The sequence below is a fragment of the Rhinoraja longicauda genome, chromosome 14 (genome assembly GCF_053455715.1).
Source record: "Rhinoraja longicauda isolate Sanriku21f chromosome 14, sRhiLon1.1, whole genome shotgun sequence".
NCBI classification, from domain to species: domain Eukaryota; kingdom Metazoa; phylum Chordata; class Chondrichthyes; order Rajiformes; family Arhynchobatidae; genus Rhinoraja; species Rhinoraja longicauda.
In genome coordinates this window covers 24,460,094-24,486,859 of record NC_135966.1, presented here as the reverse complement: position 1 = coordinate 24,486,859, position 26,766 = coordinate 24,460,094, and the positions used below count along the sequence as shown (strand labels likewise).

At 39.9% G+C, this 26,766-nt stretch overlaps 1 protein-coding gene across 2 annotated transcripts in view; it reads right to left on the bottom strand.

Moving 5' to 3' along the window:
• Positions 1-3,061: 3,061 nt before the first annotated feature.
• Positions 3,062-26,766, bottom strand: part of afap1l1a (actin filament associated protein 1-like 1a) — a 154,869-nt gene continuing 131,164 nt past the window's right edge. For both annotated transcript variants that reach the window (XM_078411118.1, XM_078411117.1), the window contains exons 15-20: positions 22,685-22,796; positions 18,998-19,162; positions 13,901-13,954; positions 9,603-9,790; positions 5,709-5,822; positions 3,062-4,978 (exon numbers count right to left, since the gene is read on the bottom strand). In XM_078411118.1, coding sequence (XP_078267244.1) covers positions 4,952-4,978; positions 5,709-5,822; positions 9,603-9,790; positions 13,901-13,954; positions 18,998-19,162; positions 22,685-22,796 — 660 coding nt within the window. In that variant the 3' untranslated portion in view covers positions 3,062-4,951. The remainder of the gene's footprint in view (positions 4,979-5,708; positions 5,823-9,602; positions 9,791-13,900; positions 13,955-18,997; positions 19,163-22,684; positions 22,797-26,766) is intronic.

Here is a 26,766-nt window from a genome sequence, read left to right as displayed (position 1 = left end):
TGCAATGTATCTGGACTTTCAAAAAGCCTTTGACAAGATCCCACATAAGAGATTAGTGTGCAAAATTAGAGCATATGGTATTGGGGGTAGGGTATTGACATGGATAGAGAACTGGTTGGCAGACAGGAAGCAAAGAGTAGGAATTAATGAGTCCTTTTCAGAATGGCAGGCAGTGATTAGTGGGGTGCCGCAAGGCTCGGTGCTGGGACCCCAGTTACTTACACTATATATTAATGATTTAGACGAGGGAATTAAATGTGACATCTCCAAGTTTGCGGATGACACAAAGCTGGGTGACAGTGTGAGCTGCGATAAGGATGCTATGAGGCTGCAGGGTGACTTGGATAGGTTGGGTGAATGCCCAGATGCATGACAGATGCAGTATAATGTGGATAAATGTTAGGTTATCCACTTTGGTGGCAAGAACAGGAAGGCATAATCTGAATGGTGTCAAATTAGGAAAAGGGGAAGTGCAACGAGACCTGGGTTTGCTTGTTCATCATCAGTCACTGAAAGTAAGCATGCAGGTACAGCTGGCAGTGAAGAAAGCTAATGGCCATCATTGCGAGAGGATTTGAGTTTAGGAGCAAGGAGGTCCTACTGCAGTTGTACAGGGCCCTGGTGAGACTGTACCTAGAGTATTGTGTGCAATTTTGGTCTCCAAATTTGAGGTAGGACATTATTGCTATTGAGGGAGTGCAGCATAGGTTCACCAGGTTAATTCCCAAGATGGCGGGGCTGACATATAATGAAAGAATAGGTCAACTGGGCTTGTATTCACTGAAATTTATAAGGATGAGAGGGGATCTTATAGAAATATATAAAATTCTTTCAAAATGTTCCCGATGTTGGGGGAGTCCAGAACTAGGGGTCACAGTTTAAGAATAAGGGATATGCCATTTAGAACTGAAATGAGAAAAAAACTTTTTCACCCAGAAAGTTGTGAATCTATGGAATTATCTGCCACAGACGGCAGTGGAGGCCAATTCACTGGATGTTTTCAAAAGAGAGTTAGATTTAGCTCTTAGGGCTAAAGGAATTTGGGGAAAAAGCAGGAACGGGGTACTGATTTCAGATGATCAGCCATGATCATATTGAATGGTGATGCTGGCTCAAAGAGCCGAATGGCCTACTTCTGCATCTATTTTTCTTTGTTTCTAGTTATAAAAACAGCACCACTTCTTCACCTTTTAGAGCAAAACATAATTTATAAGCTGTGACATGATGAAGCCCTTTAAATTCATTTGACAGGCACTCCCTGTTTTGAAGATATACAAGTCAGGGGAAGATAGAAGCGACTGTTTGCTGTCATGATAATAACTACTATGTGTTGGATAGTTGTTTGGGAATTCTAATCCTACAAAGACCACCAATTATTTTATGCAATATTACTTAGAAATCATATATGTAGCTAAGATACTCATGAGTGCAACTGTGAAGGTTTTGATTACAATTAAATCCATTGCCGCTATCCTTTGGGATAATGGCTCTTTTCTTTGTTTCTGTTTGGCATCTTACCAGCAAACAGGTACCTGTAGGAAACCTACCATAATTTTGAATACTCCTATTAAATTTAGAACGCCATTGTACAATATGTTAACATACACACAGGCCAAATTTATAAAATCTTGGATTGTTTACAAAGTGAATTAAATAATTTAAACATGAGTCTCCAAGGAGTAATTAATGGTCTAGTGATCATGTATCAATGGGTTACATGGGTTATATGTTGTACAAATGCTTACTCAAAGAATGTATTTCTTGGTCTTTCCAGCTCTTGATTTCATTGCAGCTGTGGCTGTTATTTTTGGATTGCAGAGTTGATTAAATAATCTCAGCGTAATGAAATCGAGCAGGTGTAAACTGAAGCCATTTGGATCACACTTGATAAACTTGGCCTCTTACTGAAGCCATGCCTGTTTTGGTAAAAACTTTATGCCAGCATTCATTTGTTAAAGAAGTGCAGATTATTTTTCTGCAAAATATACAAAATGACTATACCTACAACCATTTCTTAGCGCTGAGATTCTTGGATCGCATCTCTACAGATGTATTTAAACAAAACCTTGAATCAATAACACAAGGCAAATATTTTTAGCAAAATGTACAAATTTTAAACTGGAAGGTTAAGATAATAAGTGTTACAGGTCATGCAAATACATGTTCATTTACATTTGCAGACATCCCAAGATACTGACATATTTAATTTCTCAATGCCTGACCTTCATGTTAATATTATTAGATATTATACTATCACGTAGAAGTTGAACCTGTATTCTTATATATAGTTTTTCCTGAGTTTGACTGTGCGGATGATCATTTCTGGCTGAATCACACCTACCAGAAAATTGGCCTGGGCACTAATGTGTGCAATATCCATAGACCAGCTAAAGTTTGCCCAGTGTCAGTCAAGCATCCATTGAAGTCATAGGTCATGTGATGTGTGTTTCTTCTATTGTCAGTGGAAGATGGACTTCTGCAGGCAACCTCTGACCTTAGGTCACCAAAAATCTAGAAGCACTTTGTACAGGGAGCGGCAACACAAACATATGAATTAGGTGCAAGAGAGGGGCACTCAGCACTAGGGACAATTTTAAGGAAGCCAATTAACCTACTAATCTGCACATCTTTGGAATATGGGAGGAAACCGGAGCACCTGGAGAAAACCCACATGATCAAAGGGAAAACGTACAAACTCCATACAGACAGCCCCCATAGGCAGGATAGACCTCAGGGCTCTGGCACTGTGTGGAAGCAACTCTACCGCTGCAACACCACGCCACCTCTACGCTTGGAGAGCTGCATGGGCATTAGTGCTATAAAGAGCAGTCTGCTAAACTAAGGCAAACCCAATTTCTGTGCAACTAATTCTCCATCCATTCACAGCACTTTCCCTTGTTCATAGTAATCTAGATTTCCAGTTTATTTTTATATTCTCTGCCTCATTCTTTGTGGGAAAGCATTCTATCCACATTAACCCATCCAGAGGTAAAAAAAAATGTAACACCCCAAATGTCAAATCTGACTCCAATCAAATTAGCAAGACTAATTATGTTATCTAGTCAAACCTCAAATGAGGAAAGGGCACAGTGATGACTTACACTCAGCTTTGACATTTCCTTGATACAAAACTTTTATTTTTATGGATTGGGTAGGGAGTATACATAATTAACATTGGGACATAGATCAAGCTATTATGAGAAAACAAAATGTTCATTAGCCCTTAAATACATGCAGAACCTTATAAAGTGCTTACAAATTAAACAGTATTTTGTTGCAAGATAAAAATTGCTGTCCATCTAATTATACTTGATTTAATTGTCTTAGATTGGACAAAAAAATCCTGCAGCATTGTCTTCTAATTATATACATGTGCACGATAAAGAAATAACAACAACATGATTGAATAAAATGAATAAACTATCAGAAAGCTCTAAGCTTCCTGTAGGTAACATTAGGAAAGCTGAGCTGAGAGTCAGAAGGAGAAATACAGCCATTCTTTGAAGTATTAACATTGAAATTGTAGATTAATTTCACTTGTTTGAGAGCTGTTTTTGGAATGTGTATTTTTTTAAGAAAATTTTGACTCATTAATCAGCACCTTTAATAAACATAAGTTTTAAAGTTTGTTTAAATATATATCTTGTGAAAATATATTTGCGTCATTTATCATTTATTTCAACTAATTACAGTTGTCAGAAATTATTCAATGTCATATTTGGTCTGCAATTAAATCTGTGTGCAGTGGCATCTTAATAATATTCAGCATTTATCTATTCAACAAGATTAAAGCTAAAGAGTTTAGCACAGAGTATTAACAGCTAGATCTTGTTGAAAATCCATTCTCATATTGACATTTTCTAATTTGTAAGTTATCATAATTCTGAAAATGACTTCTGACATTCTGACTTCTGTTGAATTATGTATTTAAAGTAAAAGTACTATCTTACCATCCATCTTTGTACAAAGTGCAAAATGTTCAAGACATGGCAGAAATATGACCATCACACAATGTAGCATGAAACTTGAAGTCTCAGAATCATTTTTATTATCTAGCCTTAACCGCACATCTAACACCCATCAATATTATTTTACGGGTGAATTCAATATAAAAAAATTGTCAGAATTCTCTTGATTCCGTTTTAAAAAAAATGTGACTTGGGTTGCTTGTTCTATATTGATGCAATTCTGTTATATAATAGGACTTAAGCAAATTATTCTATTTTCATTGGGGTAAAGGAAATACAGAGACAATGTGATATTAACATAGGTACAACTTGGCCAGTAAGTGCCGAATATGATGTAACATATTCATTATTGGCTGCAGGAAGTTTCTTTCACAGAGCTGTGTACAGGCTAGAAATATTTCTCAGCCAGTAGCTGTCAAGGCAGAGACTTAAGAGTTGAAAAGATGGTAATTGATCTTTCAGTGTGCATGGGCATGGTGAAATACTATGATAAGAGTGTCGTGCATCGTTGTTCTATGGTATGGCAAGTGACTTTTACTTGGTCCAAGTGGACTGGATTTGACCATCAGTTGAGTAATGCTGCTCCTGAGAATGCAAAAGTAATTTAAGTCACAGCTTGTATAATAGAAAGTCAGTGTTTCTGCAATCTAATTTAAAGACGAATCTCACAATATTATTGTTGGGCAATAATATTAAAGTCTGGTTATCTTTATAATAGTCACGAGAAGCTGTAGCAATCCAATTTGGTGACACAAGGCGAATTTAAAGCATAATATCCAAGACATTATGACAATCCATTAGCACCACACATCCTGCAGCATTTTACTTTCTGAACATGTCCCTCTGACTTGCAACTTCAACTTGAATTGAAGGGACCCAACAATTCCTCCTTTTTGAAAACGAACACGCTTTGATAAAATCCTGAAATTATTACATTTTCCAACTTAATAAATAATTTCATGTTCCATCTTCCTTGAATCATTTCATGTTCCTGTCTTTTTCTCCCATTCCTATGGGTATTAAACAGAAAGGAAATGTGATATTAGATTTGCTTTCTAGTCTACACAATAAAGTAACAGGTTCATTTATTTTATCTGTCTTTATAGCTGAGTATTTTATGCAGTTTTAATCAGAGTAATTCTGCCACTTGTTCTCACACCAGGGTTCCACTTTGATTTAATTATGGTATCAATTCAGGAACCATCTCTCTCTTTCATCCTGTATGCAATATATTAACAAGCTACGTGTATATGCACTACAAGAATCATTAAAAATTGATTAAAGCAATGGGGAGTGGTGCAGCAGTAAAGGTTCACAATGGTGCTAAAAAATGGGGGAATGTTTTGAGGTTCACTATTCCTGTTATCTGTGGGGAATGAAAACCTTTCCAAGCCATTTGATTCACCTACATAAGTTTGTCCTCAGAGAAACATCAGTATTAACTCTTGGAAATAATAAAAACATATCTCATCCTCACACTGAAGTCTTTTTCATTACAGAAAAATGTGCTGTAGGTTTAAACTAACAGTGGATTTATGAAACACAACACCATTTTGCACAATCACATATGTCATATCTCAACTTGTGTGCACATTATTCTTCATTAATCTTGGAGCAATGGTAAAGCATGAAATTGTTAACTGAAAACTTGTGCTTTAAAGAAAAGTCTCACTAATTTACTTTCAAACTTGTTCAAATCTGTTTTCACCGAAGAACATGTTGTGAAATCAAAGTTGATACCTTAGCTTTCTGTAAAACGCACACTTTACTGGAGGGTATTGTGGTGGGAATCCTCCTCTTTTCCGAAGCACAGTTCACTGAAATGAAATGATGCTCTGTGTAACTGTTCTCAGTCTATGGAAAACACAGGACAGTATTTCATTAATTAAACCATTCATTTACATGATCTCAGGGCAGAGCTCCTTAGTTTCAAAAGCTATTTTATAAAATCTACAATGTGGCTATAATTCTATCTTGCATGTTTGCTGGGATGGCTTAAATACTTATTTGCTTTCACGCAGAGTTCCAAATGCATTTCTGCGCTGAAACACTCCCATTTTTCAAAATCCGCAACCTGTACGCATTTCTGGCCATCACATATAAAGGACATAATTATACTGTAGAGGATGCAGAGAAGTTTCACCAGGATTCTGGCTAGGATGTAGTGTTTCATTAATGAGGGAAGATTGGGGAGCCTGCATTTGTCTACCTTGGAGTGGAGGAAGTTGAGAGGGGGACCTAATTTGAGATAAATTATGAGGGGCATGCATAAGGTAGATGATAAGCAACTTTCCCCTCAGCAGAGGTGACAAATACTAGAGGACACAGTTTTATTGCAAGGAAGAAGAGGTTCAGGGTGGGGAATCTGAGGAAGATTTTTCATCCAGCAGGTGGTTAGAATATGAAAACTGCCTAAATGGGTGATAGAAATGGGGTCTGTCACAACATTTAAGTGGTATCTAGGGGACACTTGAATTGTCAATGTGTAGAAGGCTGTTGAATGGGATTTGTGCTGATGACATGGATATGGTGGGCTGAAGAACATGTTTCTGTGTTGTACGATTCTCAATCAGTGACTCTATGGCACCTGATGTTTGCTGCAGCACGAAACTTTGTATTATTTTTTCTATTTTCACCTGCAAGTGCTGACTTTCATCAGGGACCTTGCATGAGGCCAGGTGTAAGACCGGGTAATGCGTCTGTGGTCTAAAAAAAAGCTTTCAGAGGCATTGTAGCTAAATATGAAACAATCCTCATCTAAAATTCTGACAAGGACATTTTCCAGCCCAAATGACCGAGTAGTAATTGAACTTGTTTCCAGCTTTAGTTCAGCTGCTTTAACTAACTGCAATGCCTCAGCTTGCTTCCAGCTAAGATCATGCAAATTGGGTCCATGGAGGTCAAACGTGAGGCCTAAGACTGTCATGGGACTCATTTGCAGAACACATTTTAGCAACCATGCTACTGGAGACATAACATCTTGTGTTTTCTCAGGGAAATTACTTGATCTTTTATTCTGGTAAAAGATCTACTGTTTTAAAGTAGCATAGTAATTCATTTGGATACAGAAGCATTTTCACAACCAACATCCACCTATGTTACTGGCAGGCAATTCAAGTTATAAATTTTGCCGATTTTTCCTGTTTTTTTAAAGAAAAGGCTATGAGAAGAATGAGTCAGAGAGTGATACAGTGTGGAAACAGGCCCTTTGGCCCAACTCGCCCTTACCGGCCAACATGTCCCAGCTACACTAGTCCCACCTGCCTGCGCCTGGTCCATATCCCTTCAAACTTGTCCTATCCATGTACCTGTCTAACTGTTTCTTAAACGTTGGGATAGTCCCAGCCTCACCGGCCTATAGTTCCCAACATTTTCCCTGCAGCCCTTCTTGAACAACATTTGGCATCCTCCAGTCTTCCGACACTTCTCCTGTAATTAAGGACGACTCGTAAATTTCAACCAGGGCTCCCACAATTTCCTCTCTAGTTTCCCACAATGTCCTCGGGTATATCTGAGCAGGCCCTGGTGATTGTCTACCTTCATACATGATAGTACCTTCAGTACTTCTTCAACGGTAAAACTGACTGCTCTCAAGACACTTCACTTGACTGCCCCCAAGTTCCTCCGTCCTATTGTCTTTCTTCTCAGTAAATATAGAGGAGAAATACTCATTGAAGTCCTTGCCCATCTCCCTTGGCTCCACACAGAGGTGACTGCTTTGACTCCTGAGAGGCCCCACTCTCTCTCTAGTTACCCTTTTCCCCCCTTATGTATTTATAACATCTTTTGGGATTGTCATTAAATCTTTTGGGATTGTTTTGGGAATGGTTGTGTAGGAAGGAAGGTATAAAGAAATCGCAAAGGGACTGGCAGGCTCTCCACTGCTGATGACAGAAGAATTCTCTCTATAATAAAGAAAAAAAAACCAAACATCTGTCCGACAGATCAGAAACACTCTTCAGGAGTCAGGTGTGAATTTGTCAATGACCACTGTCCGCAGAAGACTTCATGAACAGAAATACAGAGGCTATGCTGCAAGATGCAAACCACTGGTTAGCCGCAAAAATAGGATGGCCGGGTTACAGTTTGCCAAGAAGTACTTAAAAGAGTAACCACAGTTCTGGAAAAAGGTCTTGTGGACAGATGAGATGAAGATTAACATATCAGAGGGATGGCAAGAGCAAAGTACGGAGGCGAGAAGGAACTGCCCAAGATCAAAAGCATGCCACCTCATCTGTGAAACACCGTGGTGGGGTGTTCTGGCCTGGGCATGTATAGCTGCTGAAGATATTGGCTCACTTATCTTCATTGATGATACAACTGTTGATGGTAGTAGCATAATGAATTCTGAAGTATATAGACACATCCTATCTGCTCAAGTTCAAACAAATACCTCAAAACTCATTGGCCGGTGGTTCATTCCACAGCAAGACAATGATCCCAAACATACTGCTAAAGCAACAAAGGAGTTTTTCAAAGCTAAAACATGGTCAATTCTTGAGTGGCCAAGTCAATCACCCGATCTGAATGCAATTGAGCATGCCTTTTATGTGCTGAAGAGAAAACTGAAGGGAACTAACACCCAAAACAAGCATAAGCTAAAGATGGCTGCAAGACAGGCCTGGCAGAACATCATTAGAAAAGACACCCAGCAACTGGTGATGTCCATGAATCGCAGACTTCCAGCAGTCATTGCATGCAAAGGATATTCAACAAAATACTAAACATGACTACTTTCATTTACATGACATTGCTGTGTCCCAAACATTATGGTGCCCTGAAATGGGACTCTGTATAAACGCTGCTGTAATTTCTACATGGTGAAACCAAAATGTATAAAAATGGCCTTTATTAAAATCTGACAATGTGCACTTTAATCACGTGTGATTTTTTTTCTATTACAAATCTCAAATTGTGGATTAGAGGCAAATAAATAAATAATGGGTCTTTGTCCCAAACATTATGAAGGGCACTGCAGATGTGTGTTGTAAATGCATGGTGGATGTGCACATAGTAATTGAAGAGAGTAAAATAAACAAGATGCACATGTTTTTGCAGCTGGCCATATATCCCAGTGGTTTAGTGAATTCCTGGCACTGCACGCCACTAGAGTAAATAAACAGATACATTGTGACCAGAACTTCCTGCTACATTACCAATTGTATAATGGAAATTTAGATACCCAGATGAAGTGGCATTTGGGATATTAGACTGACTTGTCACCTGAAAGACTGACTTGCCATCTGAAAGAACCCTTTACCAAATATTGAAGTCTCAACATAAACTGGTGCTTGAACTCCAAAGTCATACAGGTATGTGGGCAAATATAAAAATTGTCCCTAGTGTGTGTAGGATAGTGGGAATATGCGGGGATCGCTGGTCGGCGCGGACCTGGTGAGATGAAGGGCCTGTTTCCACTCTGTATCTCTAAACTAAACTAAACTAAAAATACTTAGGTGTGAACTTGGGCATTGGAGTGGGCCTTGAATTTGAAGCTTCCCATCGAAAAAGGAAGACGCTAACCTAAACTGGAAATGTTAAAGACGAGAGATGTTATATTCAGAAGATGTTAAGTTTGGCCGTTGTACTTTTCACAACTTATTTCCGTATATACTGTAAATGTTTTTCAAGTACCTGTGCAGCAGGTTCTGCTTTAGAGTCGAGAGATAAACTAACTTCTGCTCCCCTTGCAATGGCTTTCTTCAGATTGTCCTTTACTTGTGTTAACTTGAGTTCCAAGTCCACCCTCTCCGTCTCTTTAATTTTACATTTTTCTTCCAGTGTTCGTATTGTTTCTTCCAGGTAAACTTGAGATTTTTTACCTATGAAAAATGTACATACATTAACCCATGCATTTTCCAGTTGATGTTTAAATATATTCACTAAGGATTCCCAAACGCTTGGAGCCTAGTAATTTTTTGACCCATTATACACACTGAGGCAATGCTACAAAGGTGGCCCGCACCTGTTTGACGTGGGGTGCTAAAGTGTACAAGGTCCAACAGATCATCTGTGTTAGTATTGATTATTTACTATGTAGTTACACATTGTACATTGGACCAAAGTCCACCATGAAGCATAACCGTTGCTTCTGCTCAACCTGCTCATGAAAACTCTAAAGAACCAGTGCTTAATGTACTGGGGTTTTCTTTGAAGCAGATCTTACCTAGGGGTAAGGAGGCGGGGGGGGGGGGGGGGGGGGGGAATGAGGCAGTGGCTGGCCAGGTATGTGTGAGAGACAATAGGTTGTAAGAATCAAGGGAAATTAGTAAAATGGGAATCAGAAGTGCATTTTAGACATGGTAGGCTGAATGGCCTCTTTCTAGATCATTAGAAGATGCAAGGCACATTTTTCCACCCTTAGAAGCGGCCGTCTGAACTACGAATGTAACAGTTTGGGCCTTTAGAATCCCAGACAGGAATGTACAGGCACTCCTCAACTTATGATGGGGTTACATTCCGGGAAACCCATTGCAAACCGAAAATATCGTAAGTCGAAATTGTAGTGGCCTGTTGGATGCTTTGCTAGTGGTCCAGTTAGGTTTAGATTCTTGCAGCGAGAGGTTTTTGTCCTCCAGTTTAGTTTAATTTAGTTTAGAGCTACAGCATGGACATAGGCCCTTCGCCCCACAGGCTCCATGCGGACCAATGATCATCCACACACTAGTTCTATCCGACACACTAGGGGCAATTTACAGAAACCATTTAACCTACAAACCTGCAGGCCTTTGGAATTTGTGAGAAAACTGGAGCACATGGAGGAAACCCACACGCCCACAAGGAGAACATACAAACTCCGTACAGACAGCACCTGTGAGGATCGAACACAGGTCTCTGGCGCTGTAAGGTAGCAACTCTACCGTTGCACCACTAAAGATTTGCTCCTACAGTCACGGCCTGTGCTGTCAGTACACTACATATTTGCAGAAGAAAATCAAGGGAACAATGTCAGTCATGTAAATTATATCATCTAAGCATGGAGGATTATGACAGAATTTCTGGAAACACACCAAATACATAAAGTACCTAATCACCTTGACAAATGTTCTGCTAAAGCTCTACTGTGTAGTATAACAAAAAATAATATAATTACTCTATTGTTATCAGAGGTACATGCTAGGGTTGGGGGACGAGTAAAATTCTGCTAATCCAGACTAATGAGTGAGACAGATGTCCAACCAAGAGGATTCCCAATCCATCTAATAACAAATTATTTTATGCTAAGATTGAGTGAAAATTGAAATGTCCCAAAGAGGACTGGTAGCAGTTTACACAAAATATTTTAGTGTGGCTTGGTTACAACAATTAAGAGTGGGTGTGCCTGACTTTAACTATTATGCCAATCCAAATTTAATGCATAGTTTTCTATATTCTTACCGATATTTTTCCTTCTTCCACAAAAATCTTAATTGAGAGCAAGTGTTAATGATGCTAGTCACTGTGCATTACCACCTGCCCCTACAGGCAAACTGCTGCCCTGTAAGTATCGGTATTGGTTTATTATTTTGTATACCGAGATGTATATCCAGTCAAATCATATTGAACATGAGTAAACTGCCTCTAGATGGCGGCAGCGGTAGACTGAAGACAAAACGATGCCGGTGACTAGGCTTGGTGCTCATCTCTCGCACCCTTGGAGGTGTTCGGAGGCGCTCTGTGCCGGCAGCGGGAGGTGCCCCACGACACAAGGCGAGCGAGGCTGGAGGCTAGAGATGGCAAGTACACGGGCTGATGATGAGGCATCGGAATGGTCGAGTTGGCAAAGTGGGCTGCAGGAGGCCCTGAACCAGCCTGAAGCTCTATTAGATCAGGCGTCGCTCCAAGTAGTGGACGTATGGGAGGTACATGTCCTGTGGCTGTAGAGGATAACAACACTGTGCCAAGCCAGGACGACTCCAGCAACTCTGATCAAGTGCTGCTGCCAGGACAGGGGGCCTTTATGGTTGAAGTTTGAAGAACGGTCTCGACCTGAAATGTCACCTCTCCATGTTCGGCAGAGATTGCCTGACCTGCTGAGTTACTCCAGCACTTTGTGACTTTATGGCCAAGTCAAGTCTCCAACATTTAAACATAAATTCAGACTTGAAGGGTCCAAGATGTTGCCTGAAATGTGGCAACTCTTATGTACTGACTCAGTGTGGTTTACTGTTGTGTACTCTTGTATTTAATATACGTCTGCTCGATGTATAGTAGGATTGTCACTGAACTGTATGCAAGATAAGAATTTCACTGTACTTAGGCACACATGACAATAAAGTACCATTGAAGGAGAAAAATGCCAGAGCATTTGTCAGAAATGCCAGGCACAATATATTGTTACAGCATTATAATATTTAATTGTATGTGTATAATTTACAGAGAAAGTGCAGATTATAAAAAGCACAAGGGTCGCAATGAGGTAGGTCAGGAGATCAGGACTACACCTTCAGTTTATGGGAGGTCCATTCAATAGTCTGATCACACAGCAGGGAAGAAGCTGTTCCTGAATCTGGTGATACATGCTTCAAGCTTATTTATCTTCTACCCGACAGAGGAGAAGTGGGACTGACTGGGGTGTCCTTGATTATGTTGGCTGCTCTCCCTAGGGAACGTGAAGTATAGACAGCGTCCAATTTGGTGATGGGGAGAGGCTGGTTTGTGTGATGGTGTGGGCTTCATCCATAAATCCATAAATCTCTGCAATTTTGTATGGTATTGGACAGACCTCTCTGTGTGGAGTTTTCACATTCTCTCTGTCATCACATGGGTTTCTCCAGGGTTCCTCCTGTAACCCTACCAACGTGCGGTTGGAAGGCTAAATGTTTCTAGAGTGAAGGCGAGCGGTAGAATCTGCGTGGAGTTGACAGGAATGTGGGAAGAATAAGAATGGGTCTCGGCCGCGAGACGTTTCAGCGCCCGGTGCGGGGACTGTGCGGGTTGGTCGGGGACGAGCTGTCTGTCCGTGGGCGTGGGGAAGAGAGGGGAAGTTTTGTTGCCTCCATCACAGTGAGGGGGTGTTTGGAGTCACTGTGATGGACGTTTGTGTTGGGGTTATGTGTCTTGTGTTCTTTTTTTTTCTGTGACTGCTATGTAGTTTCGTTCGGTACTTCGGTACCGAACGACAAATAAAGCTCTGTTATACTGTTATACTGTTATAAGTGTGGGATTAGTGTAAATGGGCAGTTGATGGTTTCTGCATTCTGTGTTGTTTAAATTAATATATTGCCAATAATCACATCTCTTCTTTGGCTCTTGTTCACTTCTCCAGCCTTATAAAAGGATTAATAGATTTATATCTCTGGTTGCAGTTGAAAACGCTGGCAGATGCATTTCTTGGTTTCTGCCAATGTCACCTTTCAGCAGATTGTCAGGAAAGATGTGACATTGATGTGATAATTCATTTCCATTCCAAACAAAAGAAAACTGGGAGCTTCTTGAAGAAGGGTCTCGGCCCGAAACTTCACCCATTCCTTCTCTCCTGAGATGCTGCCTGACCTGCTGAGTTACTCCAGCATTTTGTGAATAAATACCTTCGATTTGTACCAGCATCTGTAGTTATTTTCTTCCACGAGATGAAAAGCTTGGTGAAATGGACAGAAATGCATTTGTCCCTCCCTTCATTTCAGGGTTGTGTGAAACTGGAGGAGGTAGGTTTAAGGTGAGAGGGGAAGGGTTTAAAATGGATCTGAGGAGTAAACCTTTCACACAAGAAATAGTTGGAGTCTGGAATAATCTTTCAGTAGAGATGGCAGAGGCACGAATAGTAACAATATTTAAGAGGCATCTGGGGAAATACTCGAATGAGCAAGGTAAAGAGGGATATGGAATTTGGTGGAGGAAAGTACTATTAGTATAGATGGTCTGCAAGACCTGGTGGGCTGGAGGGCCTCTTTCTATTTTGTACAACTATGAATTTATGACTCTTATTTGTTTTTAATTAAACTTTTGTTTACCTTTTTTTGTTTTTTCCAATGTTGTACATGTTGATAGTGCTGCATCTTCATTAGCTGAAATATACAAAAAAAAATGTTGTGCTTAAATGAAACTGGCACAGTGAAGTTTGTGTAGAGTTTGTCAAAATGCCAAAACAAGGAACCGCCGATGCTGGTTTACACAAAGGTGCTGGAGTAACTCAGCTGGTTAGACAGCATCTCTGGAGAACATGGATGGATGACATTTCGTGTTGGGGCCCTTAATTATTCTGAAGTAGGTCCCGAACTGAAACATCACCTTCCCATGTTCTCCAGGGATGCTGCCTGGCCCAATGAGTTACTCCAACACTTTGTGTCCTATTGTGTGACGTTTATTGGAAAAGCAAAACGATAAACTGAAACAATGTTCACAAAGAAGACCCTAAGCTTCCAGTTATCAATCGTTTTAATTCTTCGAGCCTTCCCACTGTGACCACAGCATTTCTCCAAGAATATCTAATATAATCTCAAGGCACAGCCTCCCTTTTATAAATGGCTACTCTGCAGCCATCAGAAATCAATATTAAATGTAACAATTTCTGGTAATGTTTTGTTTTGATTATTCTCTCCACAGATCTGGTTGTACCATTCTGCTTCAATTTATTTCTTTTTGCCTATTCTGGAAAAAAATCCTGATTATTTTAATAAGTAACTATTCACCTGACAACTTTGGTCTGTACTATCATAGACATCCTATTTTTCTTTCAGTCCTCCTCTTTGCAACTTAAGACAGTGATATTCCCACTTTTCCAGTTGGAATGAAGAATCATTGACCCAAAACATTTGACTGTGTTTCTTGCCCCACTGGTACTGCAGCTGCTGAGTTTTTCCAGCGTCTTCTGGTTTTGTTTCAGATTTCCGAGATCTGCATTCTTACTTTGCCCTGAACAATAAAATATAACTTATTTGTGGGTACACTTTCTTCAAATGGGTAATGGTATACTTGCAGATGGACAAAAAATGCTAGAGTAACTCAGTGGGTCAGACAGAGTATACTTGCAAATTGGCAGCATGCAAAAAACGTTTTTTTTGTGGGGCAGATATTCCCTGACAAATCACATTTGATTGCCCTCAAGCTGCTAATTAACAAGGCACAATTCAAAGAGGAAGGAGTTCCCTGATGTCCAGGGCAACATTTTTAAATAACTTTTTCTTTCAGTGCTTTTCACACCACAAACTTTAACAACAAACTTTTGCTTGATTGAAAATGTTGTTTTCTCGGTAAAGAACATTACATCCAACAAATGAAAACACAAGTCTTCTCTAATTTAGTTTTAGTGATACAGCGTAGAAACAGGCCCTTTGGCCCGCCGAATCCCCGCCGACCAGCAATCCCCGCACACCAGCACTATCCTGCACACTAGGAACAATGTACAATTTTTACGAAAGCCAATTAACCTACAAACCTGTACGTCTTTGGAATGTGGGAGGAAACCAGAGCTCCCGGAGAAAACCCACGTGCTCACGGGGAGAGCGTACAAACTCTGTACTGACAGCATCCTTAGTCAGGATCGAACCCTGGTCTCTGGCGTTGTTAGGCAGCAATGCTATCGTAGTGCCACCATGCCACCCTAATTATTCTCTAATTAGAGAGGGGAGGGGAGGGTGCTACACCAATGCAGGAGAGGTTTGGGCCCAATGGGTCCACGTGGTTTGGTATAAAATTAAAACGAAGTGCTGGAGGAACTCAACAGGCCGGGCTGCATCTTTGGAGAGAAAAGGACAGATGGCCTTTTGGGTTGGGAGAAAAAAAGAATCCCGACCCAAAATGTTGTTTGTCTATTTCCTTCCACAGACTTGCTGGGTTCCTCCAGCACTTTGTATTTTGGTCCAGATTCCAGCATCTGCTCTTTCTTGTGTCCTAGTACATTTTGTTTTAGATATGGTCTTGCTAACCTGCAGTTCAATTCTTGAATGATTGGTATGTTGTTCTCTAACTTATTTTTGCCCCTCTACCCCATCTCCAGAGGTTATTTATTACTTGGAAGATCTTACCAAAATGTGTTGAGCTGCATTTATCAATTAATTGCACATTTTTTAGGTTTATTCATGTATTCCTGTAATTTGTTGGAGGCTCCCCCAGTGTAATGACTGTCTCTCATCACCCCCACCCCTCCAACTCTGGCCTCATCTGCAAATTCAAGACAAGCTTTTGGTTCCAAAGTTCATATTATTAATGTAAACAGCTGCCTTCCCAGCCCTGTTATTTGTGGAACGCCATTATCTCCACTGTGAATAGTTTTAGCCTCCCATTCTCTGCTTTCGGTCTTGGAAATCAACCAGCATTTCATTTTATCACTTTTCATTTGACTCCACATTCTCTAAACTTATTTGGTAATCTATTATCTTTTGGATAAAATCTAATCGTTACATCTATTGGATTACCATGATCAACTCTCTATAATAACTCATCAGAAATTCAGTAAGATTAGTCAAACAAGATTTTCTCCTTGAAATTCATGTTTATTTTATTATACTTTTTCATTTCTAGACAAAAAAATCTATTGTCTATTGTCTTATTGTGTAGAGTTTATTATTTTTCCTGCCACTGGCATTAAGCTGACTACTCTTTAATTGTCCAGGACCAATTAGCCTCCTTCTTAAATCTTAAGTAATTGGATAGCTATCTGCCGAACTGTCACAGTATCCATTGCATCCACCTAAACCGATAAATGGAACCACTGTTTTGTATTTCATCTGAGTACTTTATAGCTCTCTTTGTGAGATGTACTGTATCTGTTGTTGGTAACCACCAGGTGGCAATAGAAGCTTTAGGAAAGAGCATCTCAAACACACAACGCAGAACACAGACAGCACAGGGACAGGTCCTTCAGCCCGAAATGTCAGTGATGAACATGATGTCAAATTAAATAATCCCTTCTGTCTGCACATGATCATTCCCCCCCCATTCCCTGCATATCCATGTAACTATCCAAAATCCTCTAAAATGCCACCATCATATCTACTTCCATTACTATCCCTGGTAGCACTTACCACACTCTGTGTAAACTTTCCACTTCTCAAAACTCAAAGATCAAGAACTGTTCAACATCTTTTGTTCATGTCCAACTTTGTTTCAACTTTGAATGCCCTTCCACAGACAAATTTAAACAACTGTCCAGTGCATGGTGTATGAGCACATCCTAACTATATGCAAAGTTTGTAGAATAATGGGTCTCTGTAAAATTGTCCCAAGTGTGTAGACAATGGATGAAAATGTGGGATGACATAGAACGAGTGTGAATGAGTGATTGATGGTCGACGTGGATTTGGTGGGCTGAAAGGCCTGTTTCCATGCTGCATCCCACCATTCTGCTTTAAAAACGCACACCTCCAGATTCAGGGACAGTTTCTTCCCAGCTGTTATCAGGCAACTGAATCATCCTACCACAATTAGAGAGCAGTCCTGAACTACTATCTACCTCATTGGTGACCCTCGGTCTATCTTTGATCTGGCTTTACCTTGCACTAAACGTTAGTCCCTTATCATGTATCTATACACTGTAAATGGCTCAATTGCAATCATGAAGTGTCTTTCCGCTGACTGGACAGCATGCAACCAAAGCTTTTCACTGTACCTCGGTACACGTGACAATAAACTAAGCTGAACTCTAAAATCAATGCCCCGTTTGAGTACATTATCAATTTCCATAGTGGAGACAATATAATTACCATTTACTAATCTAGGAAAGATGGAGCTGGATTACATAACATCAGTTATCTTAAAACAAACCAGAGATTGAACATGGGTCCTTCTTGTTTCTCTTCTACTCTTTATCTGCATGGCACAGGTCAATTTATCAACAGAGTTACATAGAAACATAGAAAATAGGTGCAGGAGGAGGCCATTCAGCCCTTCAAGCTATTCATTGTGATCATGGCTGATCATCTACAATCAGTAACCCGTGCCAGCCTTCTCCCCATATCCCTTGATTCCACTAGCCCCTAGAGCTCTATCTAACTCTCTCTTAAATTCATCCAGTGATTTGGCCTCCACTGCCCTCTGTGGCAGAGAATTCCACAAATTCACAACTCTCTGGGTGAAAAAGTTCCTTCTCACCTCAGTTTTAAATGGCCTCCCCTTTATTCTAAGACTGTGGCCCCTGGTTCTGGACTCCCCCAACATTGGGAACATTTTTCCTGCATCTAGCTAGTCCAGTCCTTTTATAATTTTATATGCCTCTATAAGACCCCCTCTCATCCTTCTAAACTCCAGTGAATACAAGCCTAGTCTTTTCAATCTTTCCTCATATGACAGTCCCGCCATCCCAGGGATCATATTGGGGACCTTTTCATATTTTTCCTTTTTGTTGTATCAAGCTGCTACACTCTTGGAATAAAATGAAAACAAATAGAAAAACTGAAATTGAATGCAAATCTCTTTATCTCAAGGTCAAATATGCTGTGTGCATGGTGCCCTAATGTATTCTTCAAAATTTTGACTTGTATAATTAAGTTTAATTGAAGCTCATTTCTACACAAATGTTTGATTCATTTGCAACAGAGCATATAAATACTCACTTTAAAAAAATGCAATATCCTTTTACGAATATCTACTTAAGTGGCATAATGATGTAGGTGGCACTGCTGCTGCCTCACGGCACCAACAACCCAGGGTTGATCCCGACCTCGGGTACGGTCGGGTGGAATTGACAAGTTCTCCCTGCGACTGTGTGGGAGATGTACAGATATCTTCCCACCTCCTAAAAGATAAACTAATTCCTAGGATAAGTGGTGACTGTAACGTGAGTGGCAGAACAACCAAAGTGTAGTTGATGGAAATGTGGGAGAGCAGAGGTTACCTGGATATAAGTGTCGGGAAATAGGATTGAAGGGATTGCTTGTAGACACAATGGGCCCAATGGCCCACTTCTCTTGTGAGAAAAATACTGGATGAATTTCACTGGATGAATTTAAGAGAGAGTTAGATAGAGCTCTAGGGGCTAGTGGAATCAAGGGATATGGGGTACAAAACTAAAACTGTAATTTTCTAAGTGAATGATTCCACCATCCATGTAACGTTGAATAGGCTGCACGCTCCATAATTCCACATTTGATAAAGTAGATTTGAAGATATACCTATACATTCTTTCAGAGCTCTACGGAACTCTTTCTTCTCTTTTCGGAGTTGCGTCAGTTCTTTACGTATTGAATCCTTCTGACTCTCAAGTGATTCCTGTTCAGACAACCATCTCTTTGCATCTTCTTCAGCTCGAGTCTTCCCATATTTAGACTGATTTGCATCTGAGAAATAAGAATGGAATTACTCTACAGATGGGCCATCTGACCACTGATTTTGATTGATTGTGAACAGATTGTGATTGATTGTGAACTGATTTTGATTGTGAAGTGCAATGTGACTCTTATTTGCCAAGGACACGGTCGCACATACGTATAGTCTAATCATGGTCTAACTTACTGGCTGACATTTTTGGAATTTTGGGATAGGTGAGGGGAGGGGAGAGGAGAGGATGTACATCAACAGGAAAAGATTTTAGACAAATATAGAAAGGGAAACCTTGAAAGCCATGAATCATGCACACTCAATTTCTGCAGAGACATATTAACAAAATAGCAGCTAAGAAATAAGTGAGCAATCTGATGGAGCCACAATTTCAGTTAGTCTTTGGAATATTTTACATTCTAACAAAGCATCGTATAAGCAAATTAATTCCTGGGTTTAGTGAATTATTAGCAAAATGGTTAGTAAGTAATAGGTAAGACACATACATTGACGAACGGGTGGCATTCAATATTAATCAGTTGAATTCTCCAATGTGTTTTGTTTTAAAAACTTAAAAGAAATGACCAGCATAAAATAATTTTGTCCTTAGTATTACTTAGAGACCCATAAATTCAACAAGAAGGTTCTTATCATTCACATGCAAAACAAATGTTTATAATACTAATTTATCCCAAATCATGTTGCAAATTACATGTACAGTGAAATATTTTTCTTAAATTAATAATAGTTCCATTCATCTACAAATCTGAATTAAAATGATCCAGGAAAGTGAGAGAACGGTTTGAGGCTAATATTATTTATATTGCTAAGTTTAAGGGAAATCAAACGTGCAAATTAATGAATTAATGATGAGCGGTTGTACAGATTAACACTGAAGCATTACCATTGACTCAGCTTCAAATTAAATGCCTTTACCATTGCTATTGTTGTGGAAAGCAACAAATTATACCAGCTCTCTAATAGAGTAATCATAATATCTCGTTTGACACATTACAGTTTTCAGAGGCTATAAATACAACATTGGTTGAGCTGTTTGTTTACTCATGTTTTGCTTTATTAACAAGCTTTATTAACAAGTTATTAACAAGCTTACAAAAGTGAAATTATCTTTTGTGCACTTGTATTGGACCTTTGCATCCATTCTGATACTTTCTCTGTCAAAGGAGAAAATGTGTCCCAGAGATTTTGGAAGAGGATTTGTCCCTGCATTGTACGGTTGCCCCTGAATTTCTGAGCACGGTGAATAGGTTTGGAATAGAACCCCTCTATAGCAAGCGAGCTCACCAGCTGTATGAGGAGCTACCACTGTGCCACTGGTGTTAACACAGGTCCTGGTGTGAACCTACCCTTTAATCTCAGCACCTTGTCACCATGTGATGACGGCAGTGCGGCCACAGGAAATGAAAGTGGCTTGAGCACATCTGTGGGCTCAAATGTTTGAATCCTGTAGTAAACGCCGACTTTGTCTCAGTGACAGTTGGGACTGAGTGATGAGTGCAAACCCTATTCTGGGCTCCCCTTTCATGTTTTCACAAATGGTTTTATTTATATTGAAACATTTTCTCCTATTTGACTATCTGGTAGCTCAGTTGATTCAGCTGTGAGTTTGGATTACCACAATACCCTCTGGTACATCCAAGGCATGAGTACTATATATCTTTTATGTGTAGAGAGAAGGCAAGAGACTTGCACAGCTCATAGTTCATGTTCATATGTCCGAGGAGCAGAATTAGACTATTCGGCTATTCTGCCATTCAATCATGGCTGATCTATCTTTCCCTCTCAACCCTATTCTTCTGTGGTCACCCCATAACAATTGATACCCTTACTAATCAAGAATCTGTCATTCTCCACCTTAAAAATATCCATTGATTTGGCCTCCACAGCTGTCTGTGGGAAATAATTCCACAGATTCACCTCCCTCTGACTAACGACATTTCTTCTCATCTCCTTTCTAAAGGTACGTATTTTTATTCTGAGGCTGTAGCCCCTGGTCTTAGACCCTCCAACTAGTGGAGACATCCTCTCCTCATTCACTTTTTGCAGACCTGCCTTGGGCATCCTCTGGCAGTGGAAGCAGGAATCAGAACAAGAAATAGATAGGCAGCTTTTCCAAAGACCTGGCACAGTGAATGAAACTCAGTAATGTGTAATTCTTCAATGCAAAACCCAATAGAAGTTCATTTTCAAGTGTAGCTAAATAATTAGTTATATAAATCTAGAAATGACACAAAATACAATTGGCCCACTTCATATTGTAGCTCAATCTGAGTAAACTATAAACTATTCTAATCAACACTAATTAACACTATTCACTAGTAATAAATTGTATTTCCTGGTCCCAAAGGAGTCATCATGGTAATCAATGGAGAATCCATGAGAACAGCCTTATCTTTTCCTGAATGTATCCGTAACGATGATATTTAACTGCAATGTTAAGGCACTGTCCTGAAATCTAGCCACACCCAGCAAGCAAAGTGTAGCTTTACCACAACCCTGAGAACATCAACGTTCTTTCAATTGGAAGCTAAGCTCAGTGCCGATTTTGATTCTGCTAATTGAGAGAAATTTAATTTACTTTCAATTTTCTATTTTGAACTCTGCCTGTGCAGGCCCATTATATAAAAACATCTCTATTAAAGGGACAGAGCAAACTTAAACTTCTGCCTTGACTGGAGCTGACATACGGATAATAATAAAGCAGAGACTGATAGGTTCTTGATTAATAAGGGTGTCAAGGGTTACGGGGAGAAGGCAGGAGAATAGGGTTGAGAGGGAAAGATAGATCAGTCATGATTGAATGGCGGAGTAGACTCGATGGGCTGAATAGCCTAATTATGCTCCTTTGTCTTATGAACATATACTTGAATACACCATAGTTCACTCTCTCTCCTAGGTTAGTTTAGTTTAGAGATACAGTGCGGAAACAGGCCCCTTCGGCCCACCGAGTCTGCACCGACCAGTGATCCCTGAATATTAACACAATCTTACACACTATGGACAATTTACATTTATACAAAGCCAATTAACCTACAAACCAGTACGTCTTTGGAGTGTGGGAGCAAACCAAAGATCTCGGAGAAAACCTACACGGTCACGGGTAGAACGTACAAACTCCGTACAGACAGCACCCATACTCAGGATCGAACCCAGGTCTCTGGCGCTGAAAGCTCTGTAAGGCAGCAACTCTACTGCTGCGCCACCGTGCTGCCTCTTGGGCAGAAACAATCTCAAATAAAGTTGTTTAGTCCATTACAATGACTTTCTCATTTCAGTCTTGGTGATAGAGCCTTTTCCTGCTGAACCATCTCTAATGTGGCACTCTGGGGCCATCCAATAGGAATTCCTTCTGTTTGGAACAACTTGCATAGTGAAGCAACAATCAAAATGAATTAACTCGCCTATTCAAATATCTAAGTAAAGAGTCGGTTGATATACAGAGTTACTTTTCCATATTTTAATGGAGTCAAGATCCAATAAGATTGCAAGAGAATAAACAGAGAATAAAATTATGTGCTTACTTGAACCTTGACGTTTAATTTTGTTTTGAGAATTAGCTCTATCCGAGGCATCATTTGACGTGGAAGTTTGGGGAATTATTTGTGAGATGGCAGGTTGCTTCTGTTCTTCAATCTGAATAAGACAAGACACAACTGTGAAGTAACAATCCCCTTGAGGCTGCAGATTTTAACATTTGGTGAGTACTGAGGCATTAGTGAGATTATTACAAATTTTCTTCATGTTTTGATCAGGATCCATGCAATGTACCACCATGAAACATCAGAAGGTGACCTATCAAATGACCTCCTTGGTGCAGCCTGACCGCTAGTGAGATGGAGCTTGCACATTCTCCCTGTGATCTTGTGCATTTGCCGAGGCGCTCCAGTTTCCTCCAACATCTCAAAAATGTACTAGTCAGTAGGTTAATTGACTACAGTAAAATGCCTCTTGTACAATTTGGGTTAGGATTGATGACCATGGAAAAGTGCACGGGCTATAGGGAAGTAAGTGGTGGAATGGGATTGCTGTGAGCCAGTATAAATTGGATGGGCTGAATGACCTCCTACGACATTGTAAGAGATCGAAAAAGGTAATTGAAGATAGTTGTGTCCATGTGGTGTCTCAGTGCAAACTGCTCATCTGGACCCTTTAAATGTTGTTTGGTTCTGACATGAACTGAAATGAGAGGCAAATCATGGAAAGGAAGCCAAGTTCTATGAGGAGATAGGGAGAGGAGGGCACTTTGTACCATGATGCTCATGTGATCAAAAGGAAATTGCCACAGATACGCTCAGCAAGTCAGGCAGCATCTGTGGAAATAGAAACAGTTAATATTTCAAGTTGAACACTGTTTCTCTTTTCACAGACGTTGCCTGACTGCTAAGTGTTTCCAGCATTTTGTTTTCTTTTGGTTTAGATTTCCTGCATCTGCAGGTTTTTAATTTTTAAAAGAATTTTGCCATCTGGCTTCTTTCATGGCTGTTTAAGCATCTGCAAAGCCTCAAAAAAGAGAGGTTGGAGTTATCAGCACAGTGTTTAAATGCTAATCATCAGTTTCAAGAACAGATACAGAAATTGGTGCTGTAGGTCAATCAAATATCTAAATACGGTGGCGCAGTGGTAGAGCGCCAGAGACCCAGTGGGTACTGTCTGTATGGAGTTTGTCCATTCTCCTCGTGACCTGCGTGGGATTTCTCCAGGTGCTCCAGTTTCCTCCCACACTCCAAAGACGTGCAAGTTTGTAGGTTAATTGGCTTCGTAAGATTGTAAATTGTCCCTAGTGTGTGCAGGATAGTGTTAGTGTATGGGGATCGCTGGTCGGCGCGGGCTCGGTGGACCGAAGGACCTGTTACTGCGCTGTATCTCTAAAACTACATTAAACAAAAATACCCTGCCACAAGTCACCGTTTACAAGAAGAGAAAGAAGACACAAGTACAATATGTTCCGATGCACCTGTGGGAGCTTGCCATGCACAAATTGGCTGCCATATTTTCTGCAATTATAATATTGGCTGCACTTCTAAAATGCTACTTTGGTTGGAAAGCATTTTGGGATGTAATGAAATGCAATATTAAAAACAAGTTTTCATTTCTTTCTGTTGGGAACTGCCTGTGTGGGCTAGCCGAGTAAATATCCATTTGTTGTATATTAACAGTTTTCAAAATACTTTCCATCTGTTTTAATACTTATGTCTGCACACACTAGGATTCAAAAGCTAAAATAATGCGAAAACATCATGTTTTTCTACTCAGATAAAGAAAACTGTTTACAGCAATAGAGGTATATGTTTGACTTGTGTTTTGTTTCATTTAAGGTATAGTCACATTGAGAAGAAAGTGACAATTTTGAACAAAGTTTTAAGTAATTATGAATCTATTGTATATTGCAGTGCGTGTTGGGCCTTTGGGACATTGTAAATTCTGGAACTCATTGAATACATGTATGCTGGGAGTGGGAACTGTTGATCCCATGAGAATCAAGCCATCACACCCTCGCTAATCTACACAATTAAGAAAAACAAAGGCAAAGCAAGTTTTTGTGCCGGTGCAGTGCAACAGGGGTTTCAGATTATAGGGGGAAAGGCATTGAAAGCAGCTGTTTACTTTGTAGCAAGGCTTAATTCCCACTGCATTGTCTGCCAACACCCCCCCCTTTCCTCCCCTGAACCCTCCCACAGTCTAGGAAATGCTCTCTCGAGACAAAAGTGGGAAAAAACTTTTGTTCCTGTGAAAGTTTATGGGAGAGGCTTCTCAGATCAGAGGTAGACCTGTGGTGGTCATAAATTATATGTGACTCATAGGAGACTGGAGGCCTGCAGAGGTTAAATAGTTTCGCTTTATGTCACACCTGCCGATAACTTCCATGCTCACATTTTACATTTTTTTCGAAAACACAACTGTTAACGAGCGCTGTATAATGAATGGGGAAATGGATAAGTAGTGAAAACTGCCAATATCAGATTGGAAATAGAATCAAAGACTGGTTGAGAATATAGAGTTTATCACCATGTAGTGTGATGATTTCTTGTGCAGTCACTGTAAAAACTGTTTAAATTCTATTTGTAAAATGATGACAACTTTTTTTTATTCTTAGTCTCTTGTGGGTGGGGGGTGGGGGGGAGAGTTGGGGGAAAGAATTTTACTCACCCCAGTATCATCCCCACCCAATGAAAATAATGTGCGGAAGATTAAAAAATAATTTCTGTTCAATTTCGGCATAAATCTTAACCTCTTTGCTCCATAACATTTTACCTTCTCAATCTTTGAATTTGGTCCATGCACCTGATATAAATGTTGTGGCCTGATGAGATTGTTGCCCCCTTTCTTTCCCCCGTTGCCATACCAGTGCGGCCCCTGGAGTATTATGTGAGGTTTTGGTCTCCTAGTTTGAGGAAGGACGTTCTTGATATTGAGGGGTGCAGCGTAGGTTCACCAGGTTAATTCCCGGGATGGCGGGACTGACATATGATGAAATAATGGATCGACTGGGCTTATATTCACTGGAATTTAGAACGATGAAAGGGGATCTTGAAACATATGAAACAATATAAAATTATTAAGGGATTGGACAGGCTAGATGCAGGAAAAATGTTCCCCATGTTGGGGAGTCCAGAACCAGGGGTTACAGTTTAAGAATAAGGCCATTAAGGACTGAGATGAAGAAAAACCTTTTCACCCACAGACTTGTGAATCTGTGGAATTTTCTGCCACAGAAGGCAGATAAGGCCAATTCACTGGATGTATTCAAGAAAGAGTTGGATATAGCTCTTAGGACTAACGGAATCAAGGGATATGGGAAGAAAGCAGAAATGGAGTACTGATACTGGATGATCAGCAATGATCATATTGAATGGCGGTGCTGGCTCGAAGGGCCAAATGGCCTACTCCTGCACCTATTTTTTATGTTTCTATTCAGGGCAACATCTGAAAATGTAACACATAAATTCATTCAGAAAGAGAGCTGAAAGAGATCGATGGAATTGTGATGTAATGGAAAACTATAGCTGTAAAATATAGAAACTAAAGAAATAAATATGCTTGGCTTTCATTCAAAGTTCTTTATTCAGATAGAAACGTGTTAAAATGCAAGAGTTGGCCAAGGTATTTCTTTATTCACCGCCCCCACATAGGCACAAATAGCATGGAAAACAATAGACTGCCAGTTTTTAATGTCCATTGTGTTGTGTTGCAGGATAGAATTTGTCAATGGCTAGTGGAGGAAACATCTGTGAAAGTTTTCAGCAACAGATCACTTTCTCACTCACCAGGAAACTAATGTGAAACTGTTTCAAATTAAAGGGAAACTGTACTTACCGCAATGGGTGTGGGGATGACTGAGGCTCACGTTTACATTTCTTAAATGGCTTTGTAAGCTAAATTCAGTGGGAATTTGGATTAGGTCATATTGGGTCACATTAGGTGATATAACTTGTTGATATCATATACAATGATAGTTTAGCTTGCAGTAGCTCCACAGAGACTTTTGTGTGTGTACATAAGAATTCTTGAGATGCCAATGAGACGCTAGAAAGAAACTAAATCTAAACCAATTGTTATATTGGTTATGAGACAGTATATAGGAGTAGCTAAAGGCCAATCTGCC